The 20,609-nt window shown below is 60.5% G+C and overlaps 10 protein-coding genes across 10 annotated transcripts; 4 read left to right on the top strand and 6 right to left on the bottom strand.

The window, feature by feature from the left end:
* Positions 1-494: 494 nt before the first annotated feature.
* On the bottom strand, positions 495-5,527 carry FA10DRAFT_268688 (hypothetical protein). The gene is made up of 3 exons (XM_025522428.1): positions 5,015-5,527; positions 1,196-4,941; positions 495-1,130 (listed from the first exon to the last, which is right to left on the bottom strand). The coding sequence occupies exons 1-3, from the start codon at positions 5,314-5,316 to the stop codon at positions 595-597; spliced, it is 4,584 nt and encodes a 1,527-aa protein (XP_025375700.1). The 5' UTR covers positions 5,317-5,527; the 3' UTR covers positions 495-594.
* Positions 5,528-5,679: 152 nt separating this feature from the next.
* FA10DRAFT_268689 (PAP2-domain-containing protein) lies at positions 5,680-8,336 on the top strand. Its single transcript, XM_025522429.1, has 4 exons — positions 5,680-6,473; positions 6,530-6,773; positions 6,836-7,027; positions 7,081-8,336. Exons 1-4 carry the CDS (start codon positions 5,748-5,750, stop codon positions 8,181-8,183), a joined length of 2,265 nt encoding a protein of 754 aa, XP_025375701.1. The 5' UTR covers positions 5,680-5,747; the 3' UTR covers positions 8,184-8,336.
* Positions 8,337-8,423: 87 nt separating this feature from the next.
* Positions 8,424-10,352, bottom strand: FA10DRAFT_281014 (hypothetical protein). The gene is made up of 3 exons (XM_025523661.1): positions 10,006-10,352; positions 9,609-9,928; positions 8,424-9,551 (listed from the first exon to the last, which is right to left on the bottom strand). Exons 1-3 carry the CDS (start codon positions 10,202-10,204, stop codon positions 8,697-8,699), a joined length of 1,374 nt encoding a protein of 457 aa, XP_025375702.1. The 5' UTR covers positions 10,205-10,352; the 3' UTR covers positions 8,424-8,696.
* Positions 10,353-10,513: 161 nt separating this feature from the next.
* Positions 10,514-11,202, top strand: FA10DRAFT_254738 (hypothetical protein; the record flags this gene model as incomplete). Its single annotated transcript, XM_025519742.1, has 4 exons — positions 10,514-10,599; positions 10,697-10,765; positions 10,833-10,862; positions 10,927-11,202. 4 exons carry the CDS (start codon positions 10,514-10,516, stop codon positions 10,991-10,993), a joined length of 252 nt encoding a protein of 83 aa, XP_025375703.1. The 3' UTR covers positions 10,994-11,202.
* Positions 10,951-12,636, bottom strand: FA10DRAFT_165031 (hypothetical protein). Its single transcript, XM_025518183.1, has 2 exons — positions 12,149-12,636; positions 10,951-12,082 (listed from the first exon to the last, which is right to left on the bottom strand). The coding sequence occupies exons 1-2, from the start codon at positions 12,552-12,554 to the stop codon at positions 11,133-11,135; spliced, it is 1,356 nt and encodes a 451-aa protein (XP_025375704.1). The 5' UTR covers positions 12,555-12,636; the 3' UTR covers positions 10,951-11,132.
* A 332-nt stretch (positions 12,637-12,968) lies between these two features.
* Positions 12,969-13,670, bottom strand: FA10DRAFT_268691 (hypothetical protein). Its single transcript, XM_025522430.1, has 2 exons — positions 13,265-13,670; positions 12,969-13,186 (listed from the first exon to the last, which is right to left on the bottom strand). Exons 1-2 carry the CDS (start codon positions 13,617-13,619, stop codon positions 13,068-13,070), a joined length of 474 nt encoding a protein of 157 aa, XP_025375705.1. The 5' UTR covers positions 13,620-13,670; the 3' UTR covers positions 12,969-13,067.
* Positions 13,671-13,970: 300 nt separating this feature from the next.
* Positions 13,971-15,120, bottom strand: FA10DRAFT_268692 (hypothetical protein). Its single transcript, XM_025522431.1, has one exon. It carries the CDS (start codon positions 15,020-15,022, stop codon positions 14,057-14,059), a length of 966 nt encoding a protein of 321 aa, XP_025375706.1. The 5' UTR covers positions 15,023-15,120; the 3' UTR covers positions 13,971-14,056.
* A 123-nt stretch (positions 15,121-15,243) lies between these two features.
* On the top strand, positions 15,244-16,331 carry FA10DRAFT_254743 (hypothetical protein). The gene is made up of 3 exons (XM_025519743.1): positions 15,244-15,369; positions 15,440-15,617; positions 15,702-16,331. The coding sequence occupies exons 1-3, from the start codon at positions 15,291-15,293 to the stop codon at positions 16,252-16,254; spliced, it is 810 nt and encodes a 269-aa protein (XP_025375707.1). The 5' UTR covers positions 15,244-15,290; the 3' UTR covers positions 16,255-16,331.
* Positions 16,327-19,146, top strand: FA10DRAFT_303469 (WD40 repeat-like protein). The gene is made up of 2 exons (XM_025525244.1): positions 16,327-16,965; positions 17,046-19,146. The coding sequence occupies exons 1-2, from the start codon at positions 16,578-16,580 to the stop codon at positions 19,034-19,036; spliced, it is 2,379 nt and encodes a 792-aa protein (XP_025375708.1). The 5' UTR covers positions 16,327-16,577; the 3' UTR covers positions 19,037-19,146.
* On the bottom strand, positions 19,005-20,355 carry FA10DRAFT_268695 (hypothetical protein). Its single transcript, XM_025522432.1, has 2 exons — positions 19,431-20,355; positions 19,005-19,348 (listed from the first exon to the last, which is right to left on the bottom strand). The coding sequence occupies exons 1-2, from the start codon at positions 20,207-20,209 to the stop codon at positions 19,183-19,185; spliced, it is 945 nt and encodes a 314-aa protein (XP_025375709.1). The 5' UTR covers positions 20,210-20,355; the 3' UTR covers positions 19,005-19,182.
* Between the last annotated feature and the right edge of the window lie 254 nt (positions 20,356-20,609).

A 20,609-nucleotide genomic window follows, 5' to 3' on the forward strand; every position in this document is an offset into this window, starting at 1 on the left:
GGGCGGAGGTAGTCAAGCCGTCGGTCGACGCAGCCACACCTCTCACGCACAACTCTCGCCCTCTCGATTCTCTCTCTGTACGTGCTGTGTAAACAGAGGCTGCAATCGGATAATCGTGGGCGCATTCCCAGGAACGGGAAAAATGAGAAGAAAAAAAAATGGGAAAATAGGCATGCAAAGGATGCAGAGAGAGGTGCGCGCCATCTTTTCCCCGATCGAGACGGATTTCTCGTCGTGAGATTTGCTAGACAGCTGCTCGATCTCTGAAAGGTCAGATTGCAGAGAGATAAGAGCACGGTGTAAAGTTACTTCGTCGGCCACTTGACAAGAAGCCGTTCGGAGCCGAGAGACGCGCTCAACTATCACTAGTGGCTCTCTAGGCTCCGATACCCTCGAGAGAGGTTGACAGCGATATCGGCCTTCTTCTCGTCCCGCCACACACAGCAATGCCAGCGCTGTTCGATCTCCTTTCGGGCGTCTGCAGTGTAGCATTTCTCGCTCGGCACTATCTAGGCCGCGTCCGCAATGTAATGAATTCCGCTTGGCACTGTCTAGGTACAGGAAGGGGCCGGCGTGGCCTGTATCTGGGAGTCTCTAATCGATCATGGTAGTCAGGACGCTGTTCAGCACCTGGGGCAACGCCTTCATCTCAGAGACCTGGTATGCTTTACCCGGCATCCGGCGAGCCAGCTCCTTGCCGTCCTCGCCACGATCGAGGCAAATAAGTGCGCACTTGACCTTGTCGCTCGTCGACATGGCCTTTTCCAGCGCGGCAATCGTGATGCCGTACCGCGGCAGGTTGGCATCCGAGAGCGCAATGACAAAGTAGTCGTCTGCCTCGTGCTTGGTAATGTCCTTGCAGGCCCAGGCAATCGACTCCAGGGTCGAGTCGCCCGACATGACAAACGACATCGTGGCGTCGCTGTCCCGCAGTACTTTCCACCGCTTCCCAATCGTCTCGGGCGGCTTGTCGGTGGTGGTGAGGTGCACGTGTGCGCTCTCACCGTGGTGGCCGACAATGTCGTAGAGGAACTTGTCCTTGCTGACATGGCTGAATGCCTCCATGATCATCAGCATGGTCTTGATCTCTCGCTCCATGCGGCCATCGTAAGCCATGCTCATCATGGATGCTAGAGAGAACGAGCGAGGGTGAGCAAATAGCAAGCAAGCAAGCAAGCATTTGCTCTCAACTCACCGGAAAGATCAACAAGGAACCTGATGCGCTTGGGCTTTGTTTGGGGAGCACCGACTTCCGGGGGTGCCTCCTGGCGCCTCTTGAAGACGGCCCTCTCGCCCGTGAGGGCATTGGTGAGGCGCCGCTCGTCGAGCTCGCCCTCCTGCTGGCGCGTGAGCCATGTGCGCTCCTTTGCCTGTGCCTGCAAGTCGTTGAGGACATTGACGAGGTGCTGGATCTGGGCCTCGAGCTCGCGCTTGTACTTGTGGTACGTGGCGCCCTCGTGGGCCGTCATGCCTTCGTCGGCGAGCTTCTCGGCGAGGGCGCGCTGGGCCATCTCGCGGGCCTGCTTCTTGATGTGCTCCGGCACCTCCTTCTTGAGGCTGTCGGGGACCTGCTTGACCTCGTGGCCCGCATTGAAGCGCTCGTAGCCCCCGATGCCGCCCAGGCCAGCCGTGTCGCGCCCGCCCGTGCCGCCCTTCCAGGTGTTGCCGCCCTGGTGGGGCTTGTTCTCCGGGTCCGTCTTGCCCTGCTTTGGCTTATCGAGCGACGTGTCCATGCCGAGCTTCTTGGGGTCCCACTCGATGCGGGGCCCGCCCTTGTCGCCCTTTTTCTCCTCCATGCGCTCGCGAATCGCCGCGAGCGTGAGCCCATCGACGTCGAGCCCGCGCCGCTTCAGCGTCTGGTACACGAGCTGGATCGCCTCGGGCCGGTGGATGTCAAAGGTGAGCGTGTTGAGCAAGACATCGGTGAGCGACTCGTTGGGGTACTTGTCCATGTGCCGCACAATGTGCAGCAGCTCTCGGAGCGAGTAGGGGTAGGTGACGAGGCCGGCGTCAAAGGCGTCGCGGAGGTCGTGGAAGGCGAGGTCGAGCTTGCGCACGAGGCCCTCGTCGACCGAGGGAGCCGCCTGGAGCAGCAGCCGCACCTCGCTCTCCAGGTCTGGGTTCGCCACGGCGTAGCACGAGAAGCCCTCTCCAAGCACCTCGAGGAAGGCATTGCCCAGGAACGGGAAGCCTGGCCGGTTGGCCAAGAGGACAAGCCTGAAGTCGGGATGGACGACCACGTCGCGCTCATCGTCGCCTGCGACGTTGGCCGGCCTGACGCGGGAGCCGTCGGGCAGCGACAGCTCGCCGCGCTCAGCAAGCGACTTGAACACGGCCGTGACGGCAGCCGAACACTTGTCGGCCTCATCGACGACGACGACGCGGCCAAGTCGGATGGCACGCACAAGGGGGCTCTCGACGAAGCGCAGCCTTCCTTCCTTGAGCTCGACGAGCTGGAGCACCTGGGCCACCGTCGAGTCCCTGTGGAGCTGCATGTACTCGCGCGGTCGGCCGAGGAGCTCGACGATGCGGTCGACGACCTTGTTCTTGCCCGTGCCCTGGTTGCCCATGAGGAGGATGTGCTCGCCGACGACGTGCAGGTCGACGGCCAGGTCGCGCAGCAAGGCAGACTGGGTCGGGTTGTTGTAGAAGCCGGTGCCGATGCTCGGGATGAGGCGTGAGCCGCCCTCGGCATCCTTGCTCGCTGCGTCGTACAGCGGCACGCGCACAGGCTCCTGAGAGGGCATGTTGCGGTCTTCGAACACGAGCTGGCCGTTTTCGTGCCTGGGGTCGGCGAGGAACTCCTTGGGCTGGAACTCAAATGCGCCCTCGGAACCACGGAGACGCAAGCCACACTCGTCGAGGAGGCGCGAGACGAGCTCTCGCGTGGTGCGAGGAAGGAAGTCGACGAGAAGATTGCGGGCGACGAGGCTGCGCATGTCGGTGCTGGCTGGCAGCACAGCCAGGCGGCGAGCCATCCTGACGAGGGCCCTGGTCCCAAGCCGGCGAGACTTGGCCAGGCCCACGTTGGTGTTGGAAGACAAGGCGCGGTAGCGGTGGGCGAAATGCAGCAGCTTGTCGAGGATGTCCTTGGGGCAGCCAGGAGCATGGGCCTCGATGACGGCGCGCTCCTCCTGCGGCGACATGGGGCTGGGCTGGACGAAGCCAAAGAGCGTCGAGGCCTCCTCGTTGAGCCACTCGGGCTTGGCCGCGGCGGCGGTGGCGACGATCCGGAAGCACGGGTCGATGGTTGCAAATGCACTCTTGGCGCTGTCGAGGCCCGATCGCGACAGCGTGGCGCGAAGACCGGCCCAGAGCTCGACCTCGCGGTCCTGCATGAGCCGGGCAAGGCTGCCCAGCGTCGGTCCCAGGACATCGACGCCAGCGAGGTGGACCAGGCGGGCATCGTTGGCGCCCTTGATCAGCGGCGCAGGCTCCCACGTCGTCGACCCATCTGCGCTGGTAGCGCGACGCATCAGTAGCTCGTTGCCGCCAATGTCCTTGTACAGCCACACGTTCTCGACCCGGTAGCCCAGCACGGCAGCAAAGAGGCCGATCGTCGTTGACGTCGACGAAGAGGCCTGCCGGGCGACGACCACATCGGGATCCTCGTTTCCCTTGTCCGAAGGCGCAGCGAGGGCCGAGGGCAGCAGGCAGATGTCGCGACCAAGGCTGTGGAGCTGGAGCATGGCCGTGAGCATCGAGAGGAGCCGGGGAGTGACGAGCACATCATCCTGGCGGCCAGCCGTGGCGGGCAGGGGAGCAAAGGGCAAGGGTCCACACGGCGCTTCGAGCTCGACGGTGGTGCCGCTGGCGACCTGCTTGAACGTGAGCTTGGCCGTGCGGTCGTCGACTCGCTCGACTGCCGTGACGATGTAGCCGAGCATGCCGGCTCCCGAGTCGGCCGGACTTTGGCCGGCGCCCACGCCCTTGTTCAGTCCCGTGCTCCAGAGGAGCTCCTTGGCAAGCTTTGACTTCTGGTCGTCGAGCGTGTGCAGCATGGGGTAGCCGGCGCCCAGAAGCGTGACCGTCGATGGCGACACGTTGTCGGCCTCCTTTGCACGCTGGTCCTGGGCCCGCTTGAGCTGGTCGGCCTCCCGCTGTGCGATCTGATCCCTGGTGCGCTCAGGTACGTTGAGCGCACCGTCTCGCGGAGCCTTTTGCTGGGCGAGGGCCAGGGCCGCCTGCGCCTCTTCTGATCCAGTGTCATTGAGCGAGGCCGGCGGGGAAGCCAGGGGCTCAGCGGGCGGGAAGCGCGAGACGACATCGTCGAGGAGCGAGAGGGCCGTGGCGGGGACATTGGGCAGCTGCGAGGCGGGGGGCAGGGCATCGGCACCCCTGGCCGCCGTCGCATGCAGTCGCAGCAACGAGGCCCACTCAAAGAGGCGGTCTTTGAGCTGGACAGCCTGCTCCGATGTCGCCGTCGTTGAAGGCTTCAGCGTGGATGGCACCACTCCTTCGACCCACCGAGCCTGGTATCGACTGCGAAAGGGGGGATCGAGGGGATTGCCACGGTAGGGAGGCGTGGGCAGGCCCAGTGCGACAACGCGGAAGCGGGGGTCGACGGCCTGGAAGCGCGACGCGGAGCGCTTTGCTGCAGCCTCCTCCTTCTGCACGGACGCAAGCCTCGAGGCAGGCACCAGGCTCGTCCCGTCTGGCAGATCCTGTTCGCGGTTCTCGAGAATGTTGTTGAGGAGCGGCAGCACATTCCTCTCGGCGCGCTCCACGCCCTCGAGGACGAGGATGGCGCCCTGCTTCATGGCGCGAACGACGGGTCCATCGGTGTAGCTCAGGTTGCCACCTGCCTCGAGGTTGCGCGTCTGCAGCAGCTCGGCCTCGCCAATGTCGCGGTGCAGCGAGACGACCTCGATGGGGAGCTGGAGCAGCGCGGCAAACGTCATAGCCAGTCGACGGGCGTACGGACCGGGGGGAGAAAGGAGGCTGAAGAGACCAGCAGGGAGCTCGTCTCAGTCAGATCTGCTTCGGGTCTCTGCTCGATCGCTCAGCCACTCACAACATGTCTTGGTTCAGGGCGTACTTCTTGGCCATCCACTCGAGGCTCTCGAGGGTCACGGGGTCGTCCAAGCTAAGCAGCAGCCGGTCTTGGGGTAACCGGCTCAGGTCCTTTGGCTTGAACACCGGCAGCTGCACCGAAGGCCCAAAGCTGAGCGAGCCCAGCTGCTCTTGTTGTTCATCGTCACCACTGCCGCTGCTCTTTGTGGATACGGGTGCGATGGGCAACAGCTGGCGACCGAGCTGGGCGAGCCGCGAGAGGCTGCCTCCACTGCTGCTGCCGCTCCCGTCGTTGGAGCTCATTGTCGCGTCTGCTGCTGCGCCTAAAGTGGCGGCAAGTCGTGGCGGAAAGGAAAGGGGGCGTCGTCTGATGCGGTGGAGCTGCGAGTGGAGTAGGCTTGGTCGACTCAAGCGCATACCCCGGGCTCCTTTGTTGGAGGAAAGAAAGAGAGAGAGGAAAAAAGCTGGGGAAAGCGATGGCGGACGCCAAATCTGAAATAGGCCCTGTCCAACCAACCCCCCGGATGCCTATCGCCGGTGTTACCGGTCAGGAAGGAAGCCCTCCAATTATCCGCGACACGTGGGTCACGGTGGCTGGCTGGTGTGCTTTTTTGGAGACACCAACGCGAGGAGCGAGCGAGGAGCGAGAAGTGCTTCCAAAATTAGGTTAGAGTAGGGAATAGCGTTAGTACGGCGGCGACGAGGTCGACTGACAGACAGACGACAGACCACATATGACGACGAAACAAAGAGACGGGGATGTGGCGAGCAGCACTGCTGCCCAGACAGGTCCCGGCAATGCAAGCGGACTGCAGCAGCGTGCCAAGAGCACCAACGAGGAAGCAGGGTCCTCCATTCGACGGCCGATCTCGCCCTCGTCGTCCTCGGGCTCCTTCAAGCAGGGCGCGGGCGCACATAGCCATCTGGGCCTGCGACCCAAGGCATCAGACTCGCTACACTCCCGACTTCGAACGTTGCACCCGGCGCCCAAGCACGTCTCCATGATCGAAGATGTCACCTCTCCCACGTCGGGCAAGAGGAGACGGGGAAGCCGCAACCCGTCGTACCAAGGCTCGGCATCGCACGACACCAGCAATGGCCTTCACTCGCAGGAGGGCAGCGGGGCTGCAGGGGACTATGACAGCGACATCTCCAAAAGCGGCGCAAGCACCCCAATGCGACGGCTTTCGACGAGGGACAACAGCACCGAGGAGGGCTCTTTTGCTTCGACGGACAGCGACGTCAAAAAGATGCAGGAGCCACCGGCTTGGCTGGTCCGAGATGGGAATACGGCCGACGAAGATGACGAAGATGGCGAAGACGACGATTTGCTGACGACAGACATTGGTATTTACGATGAAGAAGTCTACGATGAGTACCTGGGCCCGCTGATGGGGCGATTACGACGGGTGCTCGTGCGCAACCTGCGGTGGGAATCGCCACTTTTGGCCAAGCACCAGGTGCGTACTCCCTCTCTGCTGAAGGTTGGGTATACTCACGCTGACCCGCGCTGCAGGCAATGGTGCGGAATCCAAGGCTGGACCGGTACTTTGTCTACACCTCGTTGCTCGGTACCCACTCGTTCTTCCTCATCTTCCTGCCCATGGCCTTCTGGGCGGGAAATGCCTACTTTGGCAGAGGCCTAGTCAACGTGCTTGCATTTGGCGTCTACCTCTCCTCAGCTCTCAAAGATGCACTGTGCATACCAAGACCTTACTCGCCACCGGTGACACGTTTGGTCGTAGGCACGACGCATCTGGGTGAGACCTCACGGGTGCCTAGGAAGACGTGGTGACCCAGCAGCTGACCATCTTCGGTGCAGAGTACGGCTTCTTGTCCACTCATTCCACAAATTCGGTCAGCATTGCTCTATACCTCTACCTCTGGATCAGTGCGCTGCGTGAACAGGAATTCTCCCCCTTGCTCAACTCGCGACTCTGGGAGGTTGGACTGGCCTACTATCTCGTCTCGGTCGTCTACGGGCGTATATATGCTGGCATGCACAGCGTCATGGGTGAGCTAGATTTTGCGGCTGCAGTAACAATCACCAAGCTGACGAAGTGTCAGACTGCATCGCGGGCTGTCTCTTGGGAGCGGCCGTGACATTGGTTCAGTGGTTCTACTTTGAAACCATCGAGCGGCTGATGATGACCGAGGGATGGGCCGTGCCTATTGTGGTCAACGCCGCTGGCCTCGCCATGGTCATTGTCCATCCTCAGCCCCTCGACGACTGTCCCTGCTTCGAGGACGCCATCGCCTTTCTCGCCGTGGTCATGGGTATTGTGACAGGCAGGTGGCTGGGCGTGCGCTACGGCCTACTCCCACGGGATGATAATCCTCTTTACGGGGGTCTCTACGCCCAGAAGCCTTCGCTTCCCAATCTCGTCTCGTCCAGAACCCCTCTGTCGTCTCTCGTCGAGCCAGCTCTGGATGCCATCAGGGAGCCTTTCTCTTCGCTCAGCGAGAGCGCACAAAGCCGCCCGATGCTTGCACAGCTCCTCAACGTCGCGCGAGTTGCTATCATGCTTCTTGTCGGTGTCGCCTGCATCCTGGCCGTGCGCGTCGTGGTCAAGACCGTCTGCCGCATCGTTCTCCCGCCCATCTTTCGATTCCTGCAGGGCACTTTTGGCATCATCTTGCCACGGCGACACTACACTTCGTCCACCGACGAGGCTGCACCTCCTCCCAAACCCACGCAGACTCGGCCGCGAGCGCGGACAAATTCGATCAAGAGGCAGGAAGGCGCTGCCTTTCCTCAGCCGTCCAAGGTCAAATTCACAATGTCAGACGGCTCTGCCTTGCCTGTTCCCTTTACGCATCCCCACGCACACCTGCCTGGAGACTCGCTGAGTGGGCGCATCGCAGGAGCGCTCAGCGAAGAGGATCGACTAAGGCAGAAAAGAGAGGAGGATGCTGGGTTCAGATTCCCCGATCATCCCAACTCCCACGCTCACGGTCACAACAACGCCCCGAATGGCACTGATGCTGGACTAATCCCAACTTCTGCCGCTGGCCAAGACGAAAAGGAGACTCCTGCGTCGAGTGAGGACGACATTCGCCACTACGATGTAGACGTCCTCACAAAGGTCTTTGTCTACCATGCCATTGGCCTCTTCGCATCGTGCTTCCTGCCGCATGCTTTTAGACGCCTTGGTCTCGCCATTCAATAGCACGGCGATTGCAAAATAATCTCCGTCTTTGTTCTTACTGCAGCATCAATGATGATGAGAACGCGAAAAGGAGCACATGCTCCTTCCGAGTGACAAGACCATCTTTCGCCCCCTTCTCGCGGCAGGCAGGTAAATGGGACAGAAAAATAGCACAATTATCATTTTTTACGTGGCGTGACGAGGAGAGGGGAGGAGAGGAGAGGGAGCAACCAGATTGTCTCTGAAAGAGAGAGAAAGAGACCAAGATACGAACATACATGAGCGGCGACTGGGTTTGTGTGAAGCAGTTGAAGAGAGAGAGAGAGAGAGAGAGAGAGAGAGAGAGAGAATATATGAGGAAAAAGGAGAGGAAGAGAGGGAGAGCCTCTCTTTGCCAGAAAGAGATGACAAGAGGGTGGGAAAAGTTCGTGCAATTGATGTACAACCAACCCCAGCAAATGGGGAAGGAAAAGCCAGCAGGAAGGGGGCTCGGCCCAAGCAACGTCCTGCTCCCTGGCCATTGCCGCAACGAAATCAATGGTCTATCCACTGAAGATAACCTTCTGGTACAAGGCCCTTTTCGCCATGCCTCTCGCCCTCTTGCCCATCACCATGATCGCCCTCTGCTGCCTTCTCCGACTTTGTCCCGGCCCGCGGCTGGCCCTCCTCGTCCAAGGAAAGAGATTCGAGAATCTTGACGACGACGGCCCATCCGCCATCGACGTGCCCGACCAGCCTGACCTTCTCTCCCACGCTGACGCTGAGCTCGTGGTCGCTCTCGGACGCAAAGTCGTATGCGGCGACATACAGCCCGTGCGGCAGGCCACCGGTCCCCGCATCATCCTGCTCGTCGTCTTCGTCGCTCTCCTCGTCGAGCTCGGCGCTCGTCCAGTCCTGATGGAAGCCTCCTGCGCTCCCGCTCCCTCCGCTGCTCGAGTACGCCATGCTCATTCCCATGCCCATGCCCATTCCTGCCCCGCTGGACCGCTGCGATGGGGCACTGACGTCTCTCGCGCCCACATGCCTAGGGTCCGTCTCGTCGAATGCAAAGTCGCGCACCTTGAGCGGCGGGAGCGGATTCCCCGAGCCACCTGCCCGTGTCAGCGTGCTTGCAGACGACGCCTCCGTCACAGCGGCAGACGCTCTCCGTGGCAGGGGCGCAAAGCTAGTCGGGCTCGAGCGTGCACTGATGGCCTGCGAGTCGATGCTTCGCACGTCAGAGTCCACGCCTGCGCTGGGCCCCTCACCCAGTGAGGAGGTGGAGCCTGTCTTGCTCCCGCCCTCGGTCGAGGGCCCAGAGCCGGACAGCCGGTTAGGTTGGGAGAAAGAAGAGGCGATGGGCGATTGTGACTTTGCGCCTCCAGCCGATGTGCTGGACGCGGCACTCTGCTGCTCTGCAGTGTCAGTTGCTGAGGCATCTTCCTCTGAGAAATGGATCTTGCTCACCCCTGTCGGAGGCTGCTGCTGCTGCTGCTCCAGTGACGGATCTCCGACTGGCGCCTTGAGCGGCGGTGGCCCCAGCTTCCACGAGTCATCCTCTGGCATGGGCGGAACGATGTTGCCCGAGGGGCTCGGATACGCCTCTGCGACCTCGCCCAGATCCAACGACGGCACATAGACATTCGCAGGTTTCTTGCCGTCTTTTTGTGTCTCGCCTGAGCCAGCCGCTTGCTCTCGTTGCCCTTCTTCTAGCCTCGGCTCGTCAAAGAGTGGATGAAAGCGCTGCGCGCCATTCGGTAAGGGTGGGGTTCCCTCGGCCATTGCTTCTGTGGGCGGCCCAAGTCCGATAATGTCAGCTCAACGCCAGCTAAGAAGAGGTATTCTAGAGCAGCATGGTACGCACCTCGATCCAGGTAGCTTGACGAGAGCCTCTTGATCGAGGCGGGAATCGGCACCTGCATCGGCAAGGCAGCCCCAGCTTGTTGCGCGTGGGGCGCCGACGACGCCGCCGCCTCTCCCTGCCCTGCGTCGACTGCAGCTGCAGCTTCTGTCCGCGCTGATGTCGTGGCCTTGCCTCCTTCCCCGCTCGCCGTCTCTGCCATTGGCACTGGATGTCGCGAGGCCAAGTCTTGCGTCCCGGATCTCGTCGTAGATGCTTAAACCAAAAGCGCAATAAAACTGTCCCAGGCCGTGTGACCAGAGGTAATTGAATCCAATCGGTCCTGCGCGAGGGTTGCGGACGAAAATAGCGGACGCGCGCGCGCTCGCGCGGAAGGGGGGAGGCTACCTCTTTAAAAAAAATCCACGTGGCTTGCGAGGTGTGTGCGCAACAGGAAGGCTGGACGACCCATCGCTTGCCTGCACCTGCACCGAACTTCATCTCATCGATCTCCAGAAGTAGCGACGGGACCATGGGAGAGGAACAACTGCACGTCGCTTCGCTCGAAGAGTCCAACGCGGCCCGCCTGCCCATCGGCTGGCGCGACAACTGCAGCGCGTGAGTGGCGCTATGCTTCTCCTCGTCGTCGACTCTTCTCCCTTGAAAAGGCTCTTACTGACCCGCCCACCCCTCCATCGATGTCCTCATCCAAAAGGCTGCTGATTCCGCTCAACAAGTGCCGGAAGGAGACCCTGTACGCTCCATGGAAGTGCGAGGATGAGCGGTGAGATTCCGAGCCTCTTGATCCCTCTCGCACTCTCCGTATCTAACCTGACGATGTGCATACACAGACACACGTACGAAAAGTGCCAATACGACGAGTGCGTTCCTAGTGGTCACAGTTGGGCAGTATTGTTTCTGTAGCTGACGCTGACCCCTTCACAGCTTCGTTCGGAGATCAAAGGCTCTCTCGCAGAAGGTCCTCGCCGTCAAGGAGGAAGAGGCCGTGTAGATGACACGAAAGCAGCAAAAGAGAGCGAGGCCAGTCATATGGGAATGATAATTTTACAAGATGAGCAATGTGGGACATGTCAGGCGCATGGATATGGTACAGTGGGATACGTCTAATAGGAGCCAGACGGCGAGTCTCGCTATGAGGACCCTCTCTGGGGGTCTTCTTGGGAGTTCTTTTGGCGCTCCTGAAACGCATCGTAGGCGCGTTCGATTGCACGACCCGTCGTTGCCTGAACGTGTTCTACAATGTCTTCGAGCGAGACTGGAGACTCTTGCTTGCTGAGTGGAGAAGCGCGCTCATTGCTTCTCTCCTTGGTCGTGTCCTGCTTGCTCAGCAGTCGTCGCACGACGTCGCCGTCGTCCAGGTAGCCTTGCCTGGCTTCGGCCACCCGGCGCAGGCTTTGTTCGAGCTCCTTTTCGGCCTTGTCCTTTGGCTTCTGTGGTCCATGTGCCGAAGTGAGGTACACGCCAGACAGATCAAGACGAAGGCGTTTGCTGGAGTGCCGACTCGACGTAAGCTCGTCTGTGTGGCCATGGAGAGGGGTGTCCTTCCGCTCGCGCTGAACAGGCACCACATGCTCAAGCCCGAGTCTCTGCCTGACGAGCGCCCGGCCAAGCTCAGACTTGGTCAATGGGTATCTCGTCGATCCATCGACTTCCTGAAGTGTTCCCCACGGTCGACTCTGACGCTGCGTAAAGGCACGGGTCGACAGATGATTCGTGATAAGCGGCCTTCGCGCTCCGAGATCAGTCGGCGCAAGGATGTGAAAGGCGGAGCCATCGTCGTGAGAGGTTCCGAGCAGGTCATCGAAAATGAATGCAAAGTCGAGATAGGCCTCGTCGGCGAGAATACCCTCGTCGGAGATGCGCTCTGGTAAAGAGACGAGGACACGGTGGAGGTCGGCTTCGATGTCAACCAGCGGTCTCTTTCTTCTATCCCACGTCTGGATCCTGGTGCCAAGCATGGTAGTATAGCGGATGATGTAGACAGAGAAGACGGCACCGACGGCTCGCAGGAGCAGCCGTCTCGTCTCAATTGACTCCACATCGTCTTCTTCCTGGCTGGGCAGGAGGGGAGAGAGATGACCTGTCATCATGTTTTAATGAGCACAGAGCATGGGGAGGCAAGGAGGGTTCTCGAGCAGGCACTTACCTAAGCACACTCTTGTCCACGTCTCGTAAAAGGCGATCCGTGTCGCTGCATTCTCGCTCCAGAAGAACTGCACCATATGGAGGTTGAGGTTCTCCCAGTTCCTCCGAAAGAGGACAAAGGGCCCGGACTCGCGCTCCTCATCGCCTGCTTCTGTCCAGTCGTCGACAAAGTCATCGAGTACATCCGTGACGTGGATCTGGAGCCTCTCGACAAAGTGCGAAGAGGACGGATAGAGGGGGAAACCAGCGCGCAGCAGGCTCGGCCGTCCGTACTCTGAGCCGCTGGGTTTTGGCTGGAGAAAGGGGCCTGTCGGCGCATATATGTCGTGGTTGAGAGGCGGGAGCTCAGAGACAGTGGATGAAGAAGCCTCTCCACTTCCAGCTGCCGGTGCTGGACTTCCTCCCATGTCGCCGCCGTTGCCGCCGTCGTCAATGTCGTCTTCGTCGTTGTCCAAGCTGATGAGCGCCCAAGGTTGAACCTGCTTCGCGTGTTGAGGCTGTTCGAAAATCCGACTTCCGAAACCGTCAAAATATTGGCAGATGGTAAGCAGTCGAGAAGAAATGGTGCTGCAAAAGACCGGCCACGACTAATGAGGAAAGCAACGGCTAGGGACAGAGGCGATGCAGTTGGACCGTCAACGGTAGGAAAAGGACCGTGGAGCATTGACGATAAAAAAGCACCGTTGCGTGTCCACGGTAGAAAATGCACCGTGGGGACGGAGCCATCGGAAACATCGGCTTTCCGACTGTGCCGAGTCTAGGAAAGCCGGTGGTGTCCCTCTCAGCCTGGTGCACAGCTTCATCGACGAACAGAACAGTGGAGCCTCTTATAGATGTGACACTCCTCCATTTATTTGGTTGATATTTACATGCAGTCGATGTAGTTCTATAGAGGAGGGACAGTGACGGAGGCAGGTGATTTAGTTTTGAGCCTGGTCAATGTCGAGGCCCTGGCCCGGCTGGAGTTCCTGGCCAGTGGTGAGGGGAACCGACTCCTGCTTGGACCGGTCGTAGGTCTCGTCGATTCCACGGGGGTTGGCTACAACGATGAGAAAGAGAGAAATGTGTGTCAGTCAATGTTAAGCGATACGAGCAGCACCGCGAATCAATGACTCACTGTCGTAGCCGCCAGGGTTGTTGGCGAGGGCCTCCCGCCTCTTGTCCTCAACACCCCCGGTGCCCTCGAAGCGGTCGCTGGACTCGCCCTGCGCCTGGCTCCTGTCCAGTCCGCCCTCCTCTGGCGGGATGTTCTGTGCGCTCGTGCCGCCGCCAGTCTGTCCCGTCCTGCCGACGCTGACCTCTGCGCCAGCGAAGCCCTCGACGCCGGACTCGTTGACGTTGGACTCCTCCGACGTGACGGTGTTGCGCGGGTTGTACGACGACTTGGTCAGCGGGTTCTCCTTGTCGGCCATCGATGCGGCCTGCTCCGCAATGATGTCCTGGTCAGACTTTCCGGCGTAGGCTTCCGACATTTTGCTTTTTGTGAGTTGGTAGGAGTATTCGCAGTAGAGCGGGTCGTGTGATGTGGATGTTCAGAGTGAAAGGTGTGTGCTCGGCAAGGAGCAATCTTTTAAAAGGGTCCAAAATCTTTGCAAAAAGGTCGTCGACAACTCGACATCCTTCTACGCAAGGCTAACGTCATACATAGCGCACAGATCAACGGCGATGCGATCGACGTGTGCGTGCAGAGACTTTTTTTTTATCTACTTTTTAGAGGCCGACTTCCGAGCGTCTTCGATTCGAGAGCCAAGCTTCGACGCCACAGCACCTCAAATGGTAGGACAGGACGCAGTGGCAGCAACAAAAAATACAGTTGACACATTGAATGCTTATGAAGACACCGCGAGTGCGAGTGAGGTCATTTCGGAATGGCAGCGTGTTTCTATTGCAGTTACAGCGTCTCTCTCCCTCATCGCTTCTTGGCTTTCGCCTTCTTTGTCTTCTTGTTTCCTGGCTTGCTGCTGTTGCTGTTGCCGCTGATGGACCTCGGTGGAGTGTCGGTGGTGCTGGCTCCATCAAGCACGGAAATTGAGTCATCGCCTGGTTCGTCGCTACCGTCGTCGCTGTCTGCGCCCGGATCGGGAACGTAGAAGCCGTGCTTGCGTCTCATCTTTGCCTTTTCCTCACTGGACATATCCGCTCGCTTCTTCTTGGCAGCCTCATTTCTCGCCTTGGCGTGCGCTCCGCGAGCGCCTGACTGCAGCACTTCGTCGTCGTTGTGCTCGCGGCGTTGCCGCTTGCCCATCGTCCCCGGCTTGATAAATCCTTTCTTCTTTCCCTTCCCATCCTCCCCCTCGTGTCCATCAGACTCATAATCTAATGCGCCGTCTTCGTCGTCGCTCATGTCGAAGTCGGGTTCGTCGTCGTCGGCCTGCCTTTTCTCTCTCTTCCTCTTGTCGCCCCACGAGCCAAACTTCCTCCTCGCGGATCCCGATGATGGATCTCCGCCCTTTTCGTTCTCGCCGTCCACCGACGCAGAGGCCTGTCTCAAGAATGCGTTCCATCCGAGCTCTTCGCTCTCTACAGCAGTGTTTGTCGCAGCCTGTCGTTGAGCAGCCTTGCCGGGCAAGACCCAGTGCTCCTCATTGCCGTCGTCAGCGATAGGCTCGGACGGAGCAGGGCTGTGTTGCTCCTGCGTGACTGACGGGCCTGCGTTACGCCCCTCTGTCGCGCCACTCTTGGCTCTGCTCGAAGACGAAGATGGTCCTGGGGCGGCGTCGTTGGAAGATGCTGCTTTTGCCGCTGCTGAAGCCGTCGAGAAAGAGGCTGGGGTGGTGCCCTTGTTGCTCGCAGCCGCCCGCTGCATGAACTTGAGCCCCTGGATCTTCCCCGACAGGCTAGACACATGGCTCTGTCTTGCTCCTGAAGACGCCATCTTGTCTGCTGTGCTGCTGCTGCTGCTGCTGCCGCTGTTGTTGCTGTTGTTATTGTTCAATGGCCGACCCGCTCTGGCTCGTCGGACGACGATGCGCAATGCGAGAAGTTCAAATCTTCGAGCCATCAAAAAATCTAAAGAAGAGGAAAGCGCGCTCCCGGCCGAGACGGGCGCTCGCTCTCCACTTTTGACGCTTGCAGCTCGCTGCTCGCTCGCTCGCTCCTGAGCTTCACCGACCGGGCTCTCCACCGCCTTCTGACAGCCAGCAATGACCCCTCGTACGATTCTCGCTTCCGTGCTGCTTCTCGCGTCCATGGCATGGGCTTGGGGTGAGACACCGATCCAGGGTAGGTCCATTCCAGCAATGAGATACGACCCGACTTACTGACATGTCACTCTTTTTTTTACGCACACAAGTCGCACGAAGAGCTCGCTCGCTCCTCTCCTCGCCGTCCATCTATGGCGTGGCGATTCTCTCAAGCACGTACCACGACGACTACGAGCCTGCTTGGCTGCGGGGTATGGTCAGTAGCGGTGCAGAGTACTTTGCGCCCTGCTATGACAACGGAGACCTGCTCATGCTTGCTCTGCCCGTGTAAGTGCCAAGGCCAGTCCACTTCCCTCCTCCTTCTTCTTTTCGACCTGACCTGCGTCACTGACATTCCAATGGGGAGAGCAGATCGCAGAACTGGAGAAATGCACTGACGAGCAAGGGCAAGAATGCGACGCTGAGCATCACGTCGAATGCGGACCCGTCCGTGCCGGATCCCCGCTTCCACAAGCCGGGCCACGGCGCTTCGTGGGACCCCGAGCGGCCCGCGTGGAGGCGCGGCATGCCGGGCAAGCAGCGTCTGACGCTCTATGGCCACATCGAAGTTCTCACGGTCAAGGAGGATGACGAGACGTCGGAGCTGGCCAAGTGCTTCGTCGAGCATCACAAGGACGCAAGCCACTGGACGCCCGGGTCGAGCGACTCGCCGCACTTTGCCGAGTGGACGCGCTTCAACGTCGATGGGGTCTACCGTGTCGGCGGCTTCGGAGACGAGAGCAGCATTGGCTGGATCGACCTGGATGATTGGAGGAGAGAAGGAGGCCATCCCGAGGACGAGCAGCGGGCACCCGTCCAGCCCCTCTCCCGGCCTGGCTCGGCCTCTGTGGAGACACTCTTCACCGAGAATGGAGAATCGGCTGCCAATACGCCGCCTCTGCGCTTCCAAAGACCATCCCTGTAGCTCTCTTCTTCTTCCACTGTCATCTTTGAGCCCACGCATGGCCTTCCTTCCTTCAATCTCATACCATTCGGGCTGTCTACAAACGCGTGGAGCAAGCAAAGCAAGATGCTTTTGTGCGAGCCACAAAAGATTTGGTTTTCCCGACCTGGGACACCCAAGCGGACATCCAAACAAATCAACTTCACTAGGTCAGGCGCCTCTATCGCGCCCTTTATCTCCCTGACAACCCCCTTTGTTCAGCGGAGTCCAACAACAACAACAGCAAAACAACAAGGGGGTTCGTTTTGCAAAGAGACGCGCGCGAGAGAGAAGCAGCAGCAGCAATGTCGACGTCGGACTCGAGCTCGCGGTCGCGGTCGAGGGGCGGGCGACGAGCACTGGTGCGGCAGGAGACGTCGGACTCGCTCATGCGCGCCGCTGCGCCTTCTGCGATCAGCAACAGCAATAGCAACAGCAACAGCAACAGGAGCAGCAGGAGGGGCAGCGAGGAGGTTGGGAGCAGCTCTGGAAGTGCGTCAGATGCGACTGCTGCCGATGAGGTGGAGCGCGATGGAGGCGAGCGCCACTCTGGACAGATCAAGCAGGGCCGACATGGTCACCGCCACCGACGAGGGCAGCTGCCCCACCTGGAGAGCGAGAGCGCCATGATCGCTCGGGAGGCGACGCCAGACGACGAGGCCTGCTTCGTCGATGCCGATACAAAGAGAGTCGGTGAGCATACATTCACCTTCCCCTCGCTTCGTCATTCATTCAAGCCTACTGCAATGCTGACACGGAAAGAGGAAACACAGACTTCATCGGCCTGCTGCCCGCCGAGATTGCAATCGCGATCCTGACACAGCTGCACTCGCATGCCGACGTGCTCGCCGCATCGCTCGTCTCGCGGTGCTGGAGCACGCGCGCTCGCGATGTCGAGGTGTGGCACACCCTCTTTCTTCGCAGGGCCCGCTCCGACGGCTGGACGCTGATGCCTGGAGCCGAGATGCTGTGGAGGCGCATGGTGCCGCGTATGCAGCGGCAGCGTGACGGCTACAACGATGAAGACGAAGAGGAAGACGAGGACGAGGAAGGCGAGTTCGAGGAGGTGAGGTTGGACAGGGAGCCGAGGGGATCCGGGTACAGGACCCAGTATGTGCGTGAAAAGGATGCGCCAATGCTCGTCACACGCAGGATGACGCCGGCCTTTGTCGATGGGCCACTAGGGGGCGGCGACGAGCCAGGGAAAGGAGGCGAGGATGCTGGGGACTTGACGATGAGCTCGATTGCCTCGTCGTCGTCGACAATGATGATGGACACCTCTGTCGTCCTGCAGGCCGCACCGGCCCAGCCAGACCTGACGACGTATGACTGGTATACCCTGTACCGTGCTCGCCACCTGCTCTCGCGTCGCTGGCGCCTCACATCCTCTTCCCCTTCTCGGGCCAAGACGAGCACGACGATGTTCCGCCGTAAGGGAGACGCGCCCCTGAGCAGCGTTGACATCCCCGGCGCGTCTCCACCGCCCCTCGACAGCGACTCAGAGATTGAATCGTCAGACGAGCGACGCGGGTCTGGCATGACGCGAGGGGAGAGCAGGAGGCGAAGGAGGAGGAGGAGAGCGGCTGCTGCGGCGGCGGCCGATGCAGACGACTTCCAGCCGCGGACCGGCTACCTCGAGGGCCACCAGGACAGCATTTACTGCGTGCGTTTTGACACGACGCCCTTTTACTTTCCTGTCGACTCGCTCTCTTCGTCGGACCCCATGGCTGCGCCGCTGTACGACGCCAAGCTCACCCTCGGCCTGGGCTCCCGCGGGAAAATTGTGTCGGGCAGCCGGGACAAGACAATCAAGATCTGGGACGGCGACACGGGCATCTGCCTCTCGACGCTCCACGGCCACAAGGGCAGCGTCCTCTGCCTCGCCTACGACGACGAACACCTCGTCAGCGGCAGCTCGGACCAGAACGTGATTGTGTGGGACCTCGGCCGTGGCCTGCGAAGGGGTGAGGCACCCGTGGCTATCAAGACGCTCACGGGCCATTCTCTCGGTGTGCTCGACCTCGACCTCAACGACGAGTGGCTCATCTCGAGCAGCAAGGACACGACGGTGCGCATCTGGCGGCGCTCCAACGACTGGGCGCTCGAGGGCGTCTACCGCAAGCATGAGGGGCCCGTCAATGCGGGCTGTATGATGGTCCGCCGCGATGCTGCCGCTGCCGACGGCAGCGGCGGCGGCAGCAGGGAGCGCACCGTCGTCGCAAGCGCCAGCGGCGAGGGCAGCGTCCACCTCTGGGACATTGCAACGCGCGAGACGCTGCGCACATTCGAGGGTCACGAGCGCGGCCTCGCCTGCGTGCGCCTCGCCAGCGACATTGTCGTCACGGGCTCCAACGACACGACGGTGCGCATCTGGGACGCCGTGTCGGCAAAGTGCCTCGCCATCTGCTCGGGCCACCACAATCTCGTGCGCGCGCTGGCCTTTGACGAGAAGCGCATGCTCGTCGCCAGCGGCGGCTACGACTACAGCGTCAAGCTCTTTTCCATCCGCGACGTCGTCGGCGAGGCGAGGCAGGCAAGCGGCGACGGCAACGGCGACGGCAAGAATCAGAACAAGCAAGAGCAGACGACGGCCGCCGCGCACAAGACAAAGGTGCTGACGCCCCTGATGGACCTGCAGAGCCACCGGAGCCGCGTCTTTGATGTGCAGCTCGACGGGACGAGGATCGTGAGCTGCGGCGAGGACGAGCGGATCTGCGTGCTGGACTTTGCTGGCCAGGACCGCATCATGCGGCTGTTTGATTAGACCTTCTCTCTCTTTCTTATATGTACAGTACAAGTGGTGTTAGCAGTAGCAGTAGCAGTAGCAGTAGCAGTAGCAGTAGCAGCATCGAGCACACGTCTATATCACACATCGGAGACAATAGCCAGGAGTTTGTGCATTTTACAAGCCTACATCTTCGACTGCTTCGTGTGCGAGGAGCCATCGAGCTTGGTCGCCTCGACGACGGGGTTGGTGAGCGAGCCGAGGCCGTGGGAGCCAGAGACTGTGCAGATGTCGCCGTGCTTGAAGAAGATGGGCGGGTCGCGCTTGAAGCCCTCCCCCGGCGGCGTGCCCCTGTGTGACGCAGCGAGAGTGAATGAGTGACTGAAGGACTTAGAAGAAGGAGAGCGTGTATGAAGGATGAAGCCAAGCTCACATGGAAATGATGGTGCCTGGCTCGAGGGTGGTGCCCTGGGAGAGCCACTCGATGGTCTCTGCGACGCCAAAGAGCATCTCGCGCGTGTTGCCGTCCTGCATCGTCTGGCCATTGACGACTGTCTTGAGCTGCACGTTGTCCGGGTTGCCCACCTGGCCCGACGCTGCGCTGACGAGGCAGGGTCCTAGAGGGAAGTAGGTGTCAAAGGACTTGCCGAGGCCCCACTGGGGCACGGCAAACATGCGCTTGCGCGCAGAGACGTCGTTGGAGAGCGTGTAGGCGAGCACATAGTCAAGAGCCTCTTCGCGCGAGACGTCCTTGCAGCCGGGCTTGCCAATGACGACGACGAGCTCGACTTCCCAGTCCGTCTGTCCCGCGGCCTCCTTTGGAAGCACAATGTCGGCGCCGGGACCGACGATGGTCGCCTTGGGCTTGTAGAAGACGATGGGCAGCGGCGGCCGCTTCTCGCCCTTGGCCACCGCGGCGTCCTGGCCCGGCTGGACAAAGTTGGCGCCGAGTGCGCGGATCGAGGCGACGTGCTGCTGCGGGTCCAGCGGCGGCAGGAGGCGCGCCACGGTGCGCAACTCGGCGAGGAGGCGGAGCGACGTGTCGAGTGGGTCGTCGCGCACGAGGACCCGCGCCTTGATCGGCGGCTCTCCGGCGACAAACGCCGCGCCAATGTCAGCCGTCGGCGGCAGCTGTGGCTCCCCAGAGTACGTCAGGCCATCCTCGACGGCAATGAAGCGAATCAGACGTGTCCACGGCGGTGCCAGGCTCATCTTCGCTATCTCATATACGCTGGGCGAGGATAAAGAGAGCAAGAGACACTCTGTCTCTACCCACCCACAAGGCAGAGAGAGCGAGCAGCAAAGTGGAGGATACTGCAGACTGAACCAGAATTTGCCGCGTGCAACACAACTCGAACCTCCTCGATGCATGTCTGATTTATTTTTATTTTTACTTGCTATTTGTTTATATAGCGTGGGCGGACAAGTCGGACGGTGTCGCATTGAGACGGCACGCCACCATCACAACTCCAACACAGCATCAAGACCTTACTCCAATACTCCCACTCTCTCTTCCGTCTACTACTCGCTATCCCGTGTCGCTGTCAGGCAACAATTGCACTGCCAGCCGCGTGTCGAATCTCTTCTCTATCAATCACCACAGCCAGCTTAG

Source organism: Acaromyces ingoldii, assembly GCF_003144295.1.
Source record: "Acaromyces ingoldii strain MCA 4198 unplaced genomic scaffold FA10scaffold_5, whole genome shotgun sequence".
NCBI classification, from domain to species: Eukaryota; Fungi; Basidiomycota; class Exobasidiomycetes; order Exobasidiales; family Cryptobasidiaceae; genus Acaromyces; species Acaromyces ingoldii.

Excerpts from the sequence above, each read along its gene's own strand:
- FA10DRAFT_268688 (XM_025522428.1), bottom strand. The coding sequence starts at position 5,316 with ATGAGCTCCAACGACGGGAGCGGCAGCAGCAGTGGAGGCAGCCTCTCG. Across the intron at positions 4,942-5,014 it reads GCCCTGAACCAAGACATGTT|CCTCCTTTCTCCCCCCGGTC; the intron begins GTGAGTGGCTGA and ends TGGTCTCTTCAG. Across the intron at positions 1,131-1,195 it reads GTTCCTTGTTGATCTTTCCG|CATCCATGATGAGCATGGCT; the intron begins GTGAGTTGAGAG and ends CGTTCTCTCTAG.
- FA10DRAFT_268689 (XM_025522429.1), top strand. The coding sequence starts at position 5,748 with ATGACGACGAAACAAAGAGACGGGGATGTGGCGAGCAGCACTGCTGCC. Across the intron at positions 6,774-6,835 it reads CGTAGGCACGACGCATCTGG|AGTACGGCTTCTTGTCCACT; the intron begins GTGAGACCTCAC and ends TCTTCGGTGCAG. Across the intron at positions 7,028-7,080 it reads TGGCATGCACAGCGTCATGG|ACTGCATCGCGGGCTGTCTC; the intron begins GTGAGCTAGATT and ends ACGAAGTGTCAG.
- FA10DRAFT_281014 (XM_025523661.1), bottom strand. The coding sequence starts at position 10,204 with ATGGCAGAGACGGCGAGCGGGGAAGGAGGCAAGGCCACGACATCAGCG. Across the intron at positions 9,929-10,005 it reads GTCAAGCTACCTGGATCGAG|AAGCAATGGCCGAGGGAACC; the intron begins GTGCGTACCATG and ends GGCCGCCCACAG. Across the intron at positions 9,552-9,608 it reads AGCAGCAGCCTCCGACAGGG|CAGAGTGCCGCGTCCAGCAC; the intron begins GTGAGCAAGATC and ends ACTGCAGAGCAG.
- FA10DRAFT_165031 (XM_025518183.1), bottom strand. The coding sequence starts at position 12,554 with ATGGGAGGAAGTCCAGCACCGGCAGCTGGAAGTGGAGAGGCTTCTTCA. Across the intron at positions 12,083-12,148 it reads GTGGACAAGAGTGTGCTTAG|GTCATCTCTCTCCCCTCCTG; the intron begins GTAAGTGCCTGC and ends ACATGATGACAG.
- FA10DRAFT_268691 (XM_025522430.1), bottom strand. The coding sequence starts at position 13,619 with ATGTCGGAAGCCTACGCCGGAAAGTCTGACCAGGACATCATTGCGGAG. Across the intron at positions 13,187-13,264 it reads CAACCCTGGCGGCTACGACA|CCAACCCCCGTGGAATCGAC; the intron begins GTGAGTCATTGA and ends TCATCGTTGTAG.
- FA10DRAFT_268692 (XM_025522431.1), bottom strand. The coding sequence starts at position 15,022 with ATGGCGTCTTCAGGAGCAAGACAGAGCCATGTGTCTAGCCTGTCGGGG.
- FA10DRAFT_254743 (XM_025519743.1), top strand. The coding sequence starts at position 15,291 with ATGACCCCTCGTACGATTCTCGCTTCCGTGCTGCTTCTCGCGTCCATG. Across the intron at positions 15,370-15,439 it reads GGGTGAGACACCGATCCAGG|TCGCACGAAGAGCTCGCTCG; the intron begins GTAGGTCCATTC and ends TACGCACACAAG. Across the intron at positions 15,618-15,701 it reads CTCATGCTTGCTCTGCCCGT|ATCGCAGAACTGGAGAAATG; the intron begins GTAAGTGCCAAG and ends TGGGGAGAGCAG.
- FA10DRAFT_303469 (XM_025525244.1), top strand. The coding sequence starts at position 16,578 with ATGTCGACGTCGGACTCGAGCTCGCGGTCGCGGTCGAGGGGCGGGCGA. Across the intron at positions 16,966-17,045 it reads TGCCGATACAAAGAGAGTCG|ACTTCATCGGCCTGCTGCCC; the intron begins GTGAGCATACAT and ends GAGGAAACACAG.
- FA10DRAFT_268695 (XM_025522432.1), bottom strand. The coding sequence starts at position 20,209 with ATGAGCCTGGCACCGCCGTGGACACGTCTGATTCGCTTCATTGCCGTC. Across the intron at positions 19,349-19,430 it reads CCAGGCACCATCATTTCCAT|GGGCACGCCGCCGGGGGAGG; the intron begins GTGAGCTTGGCT and ends TGCGTCACACAG.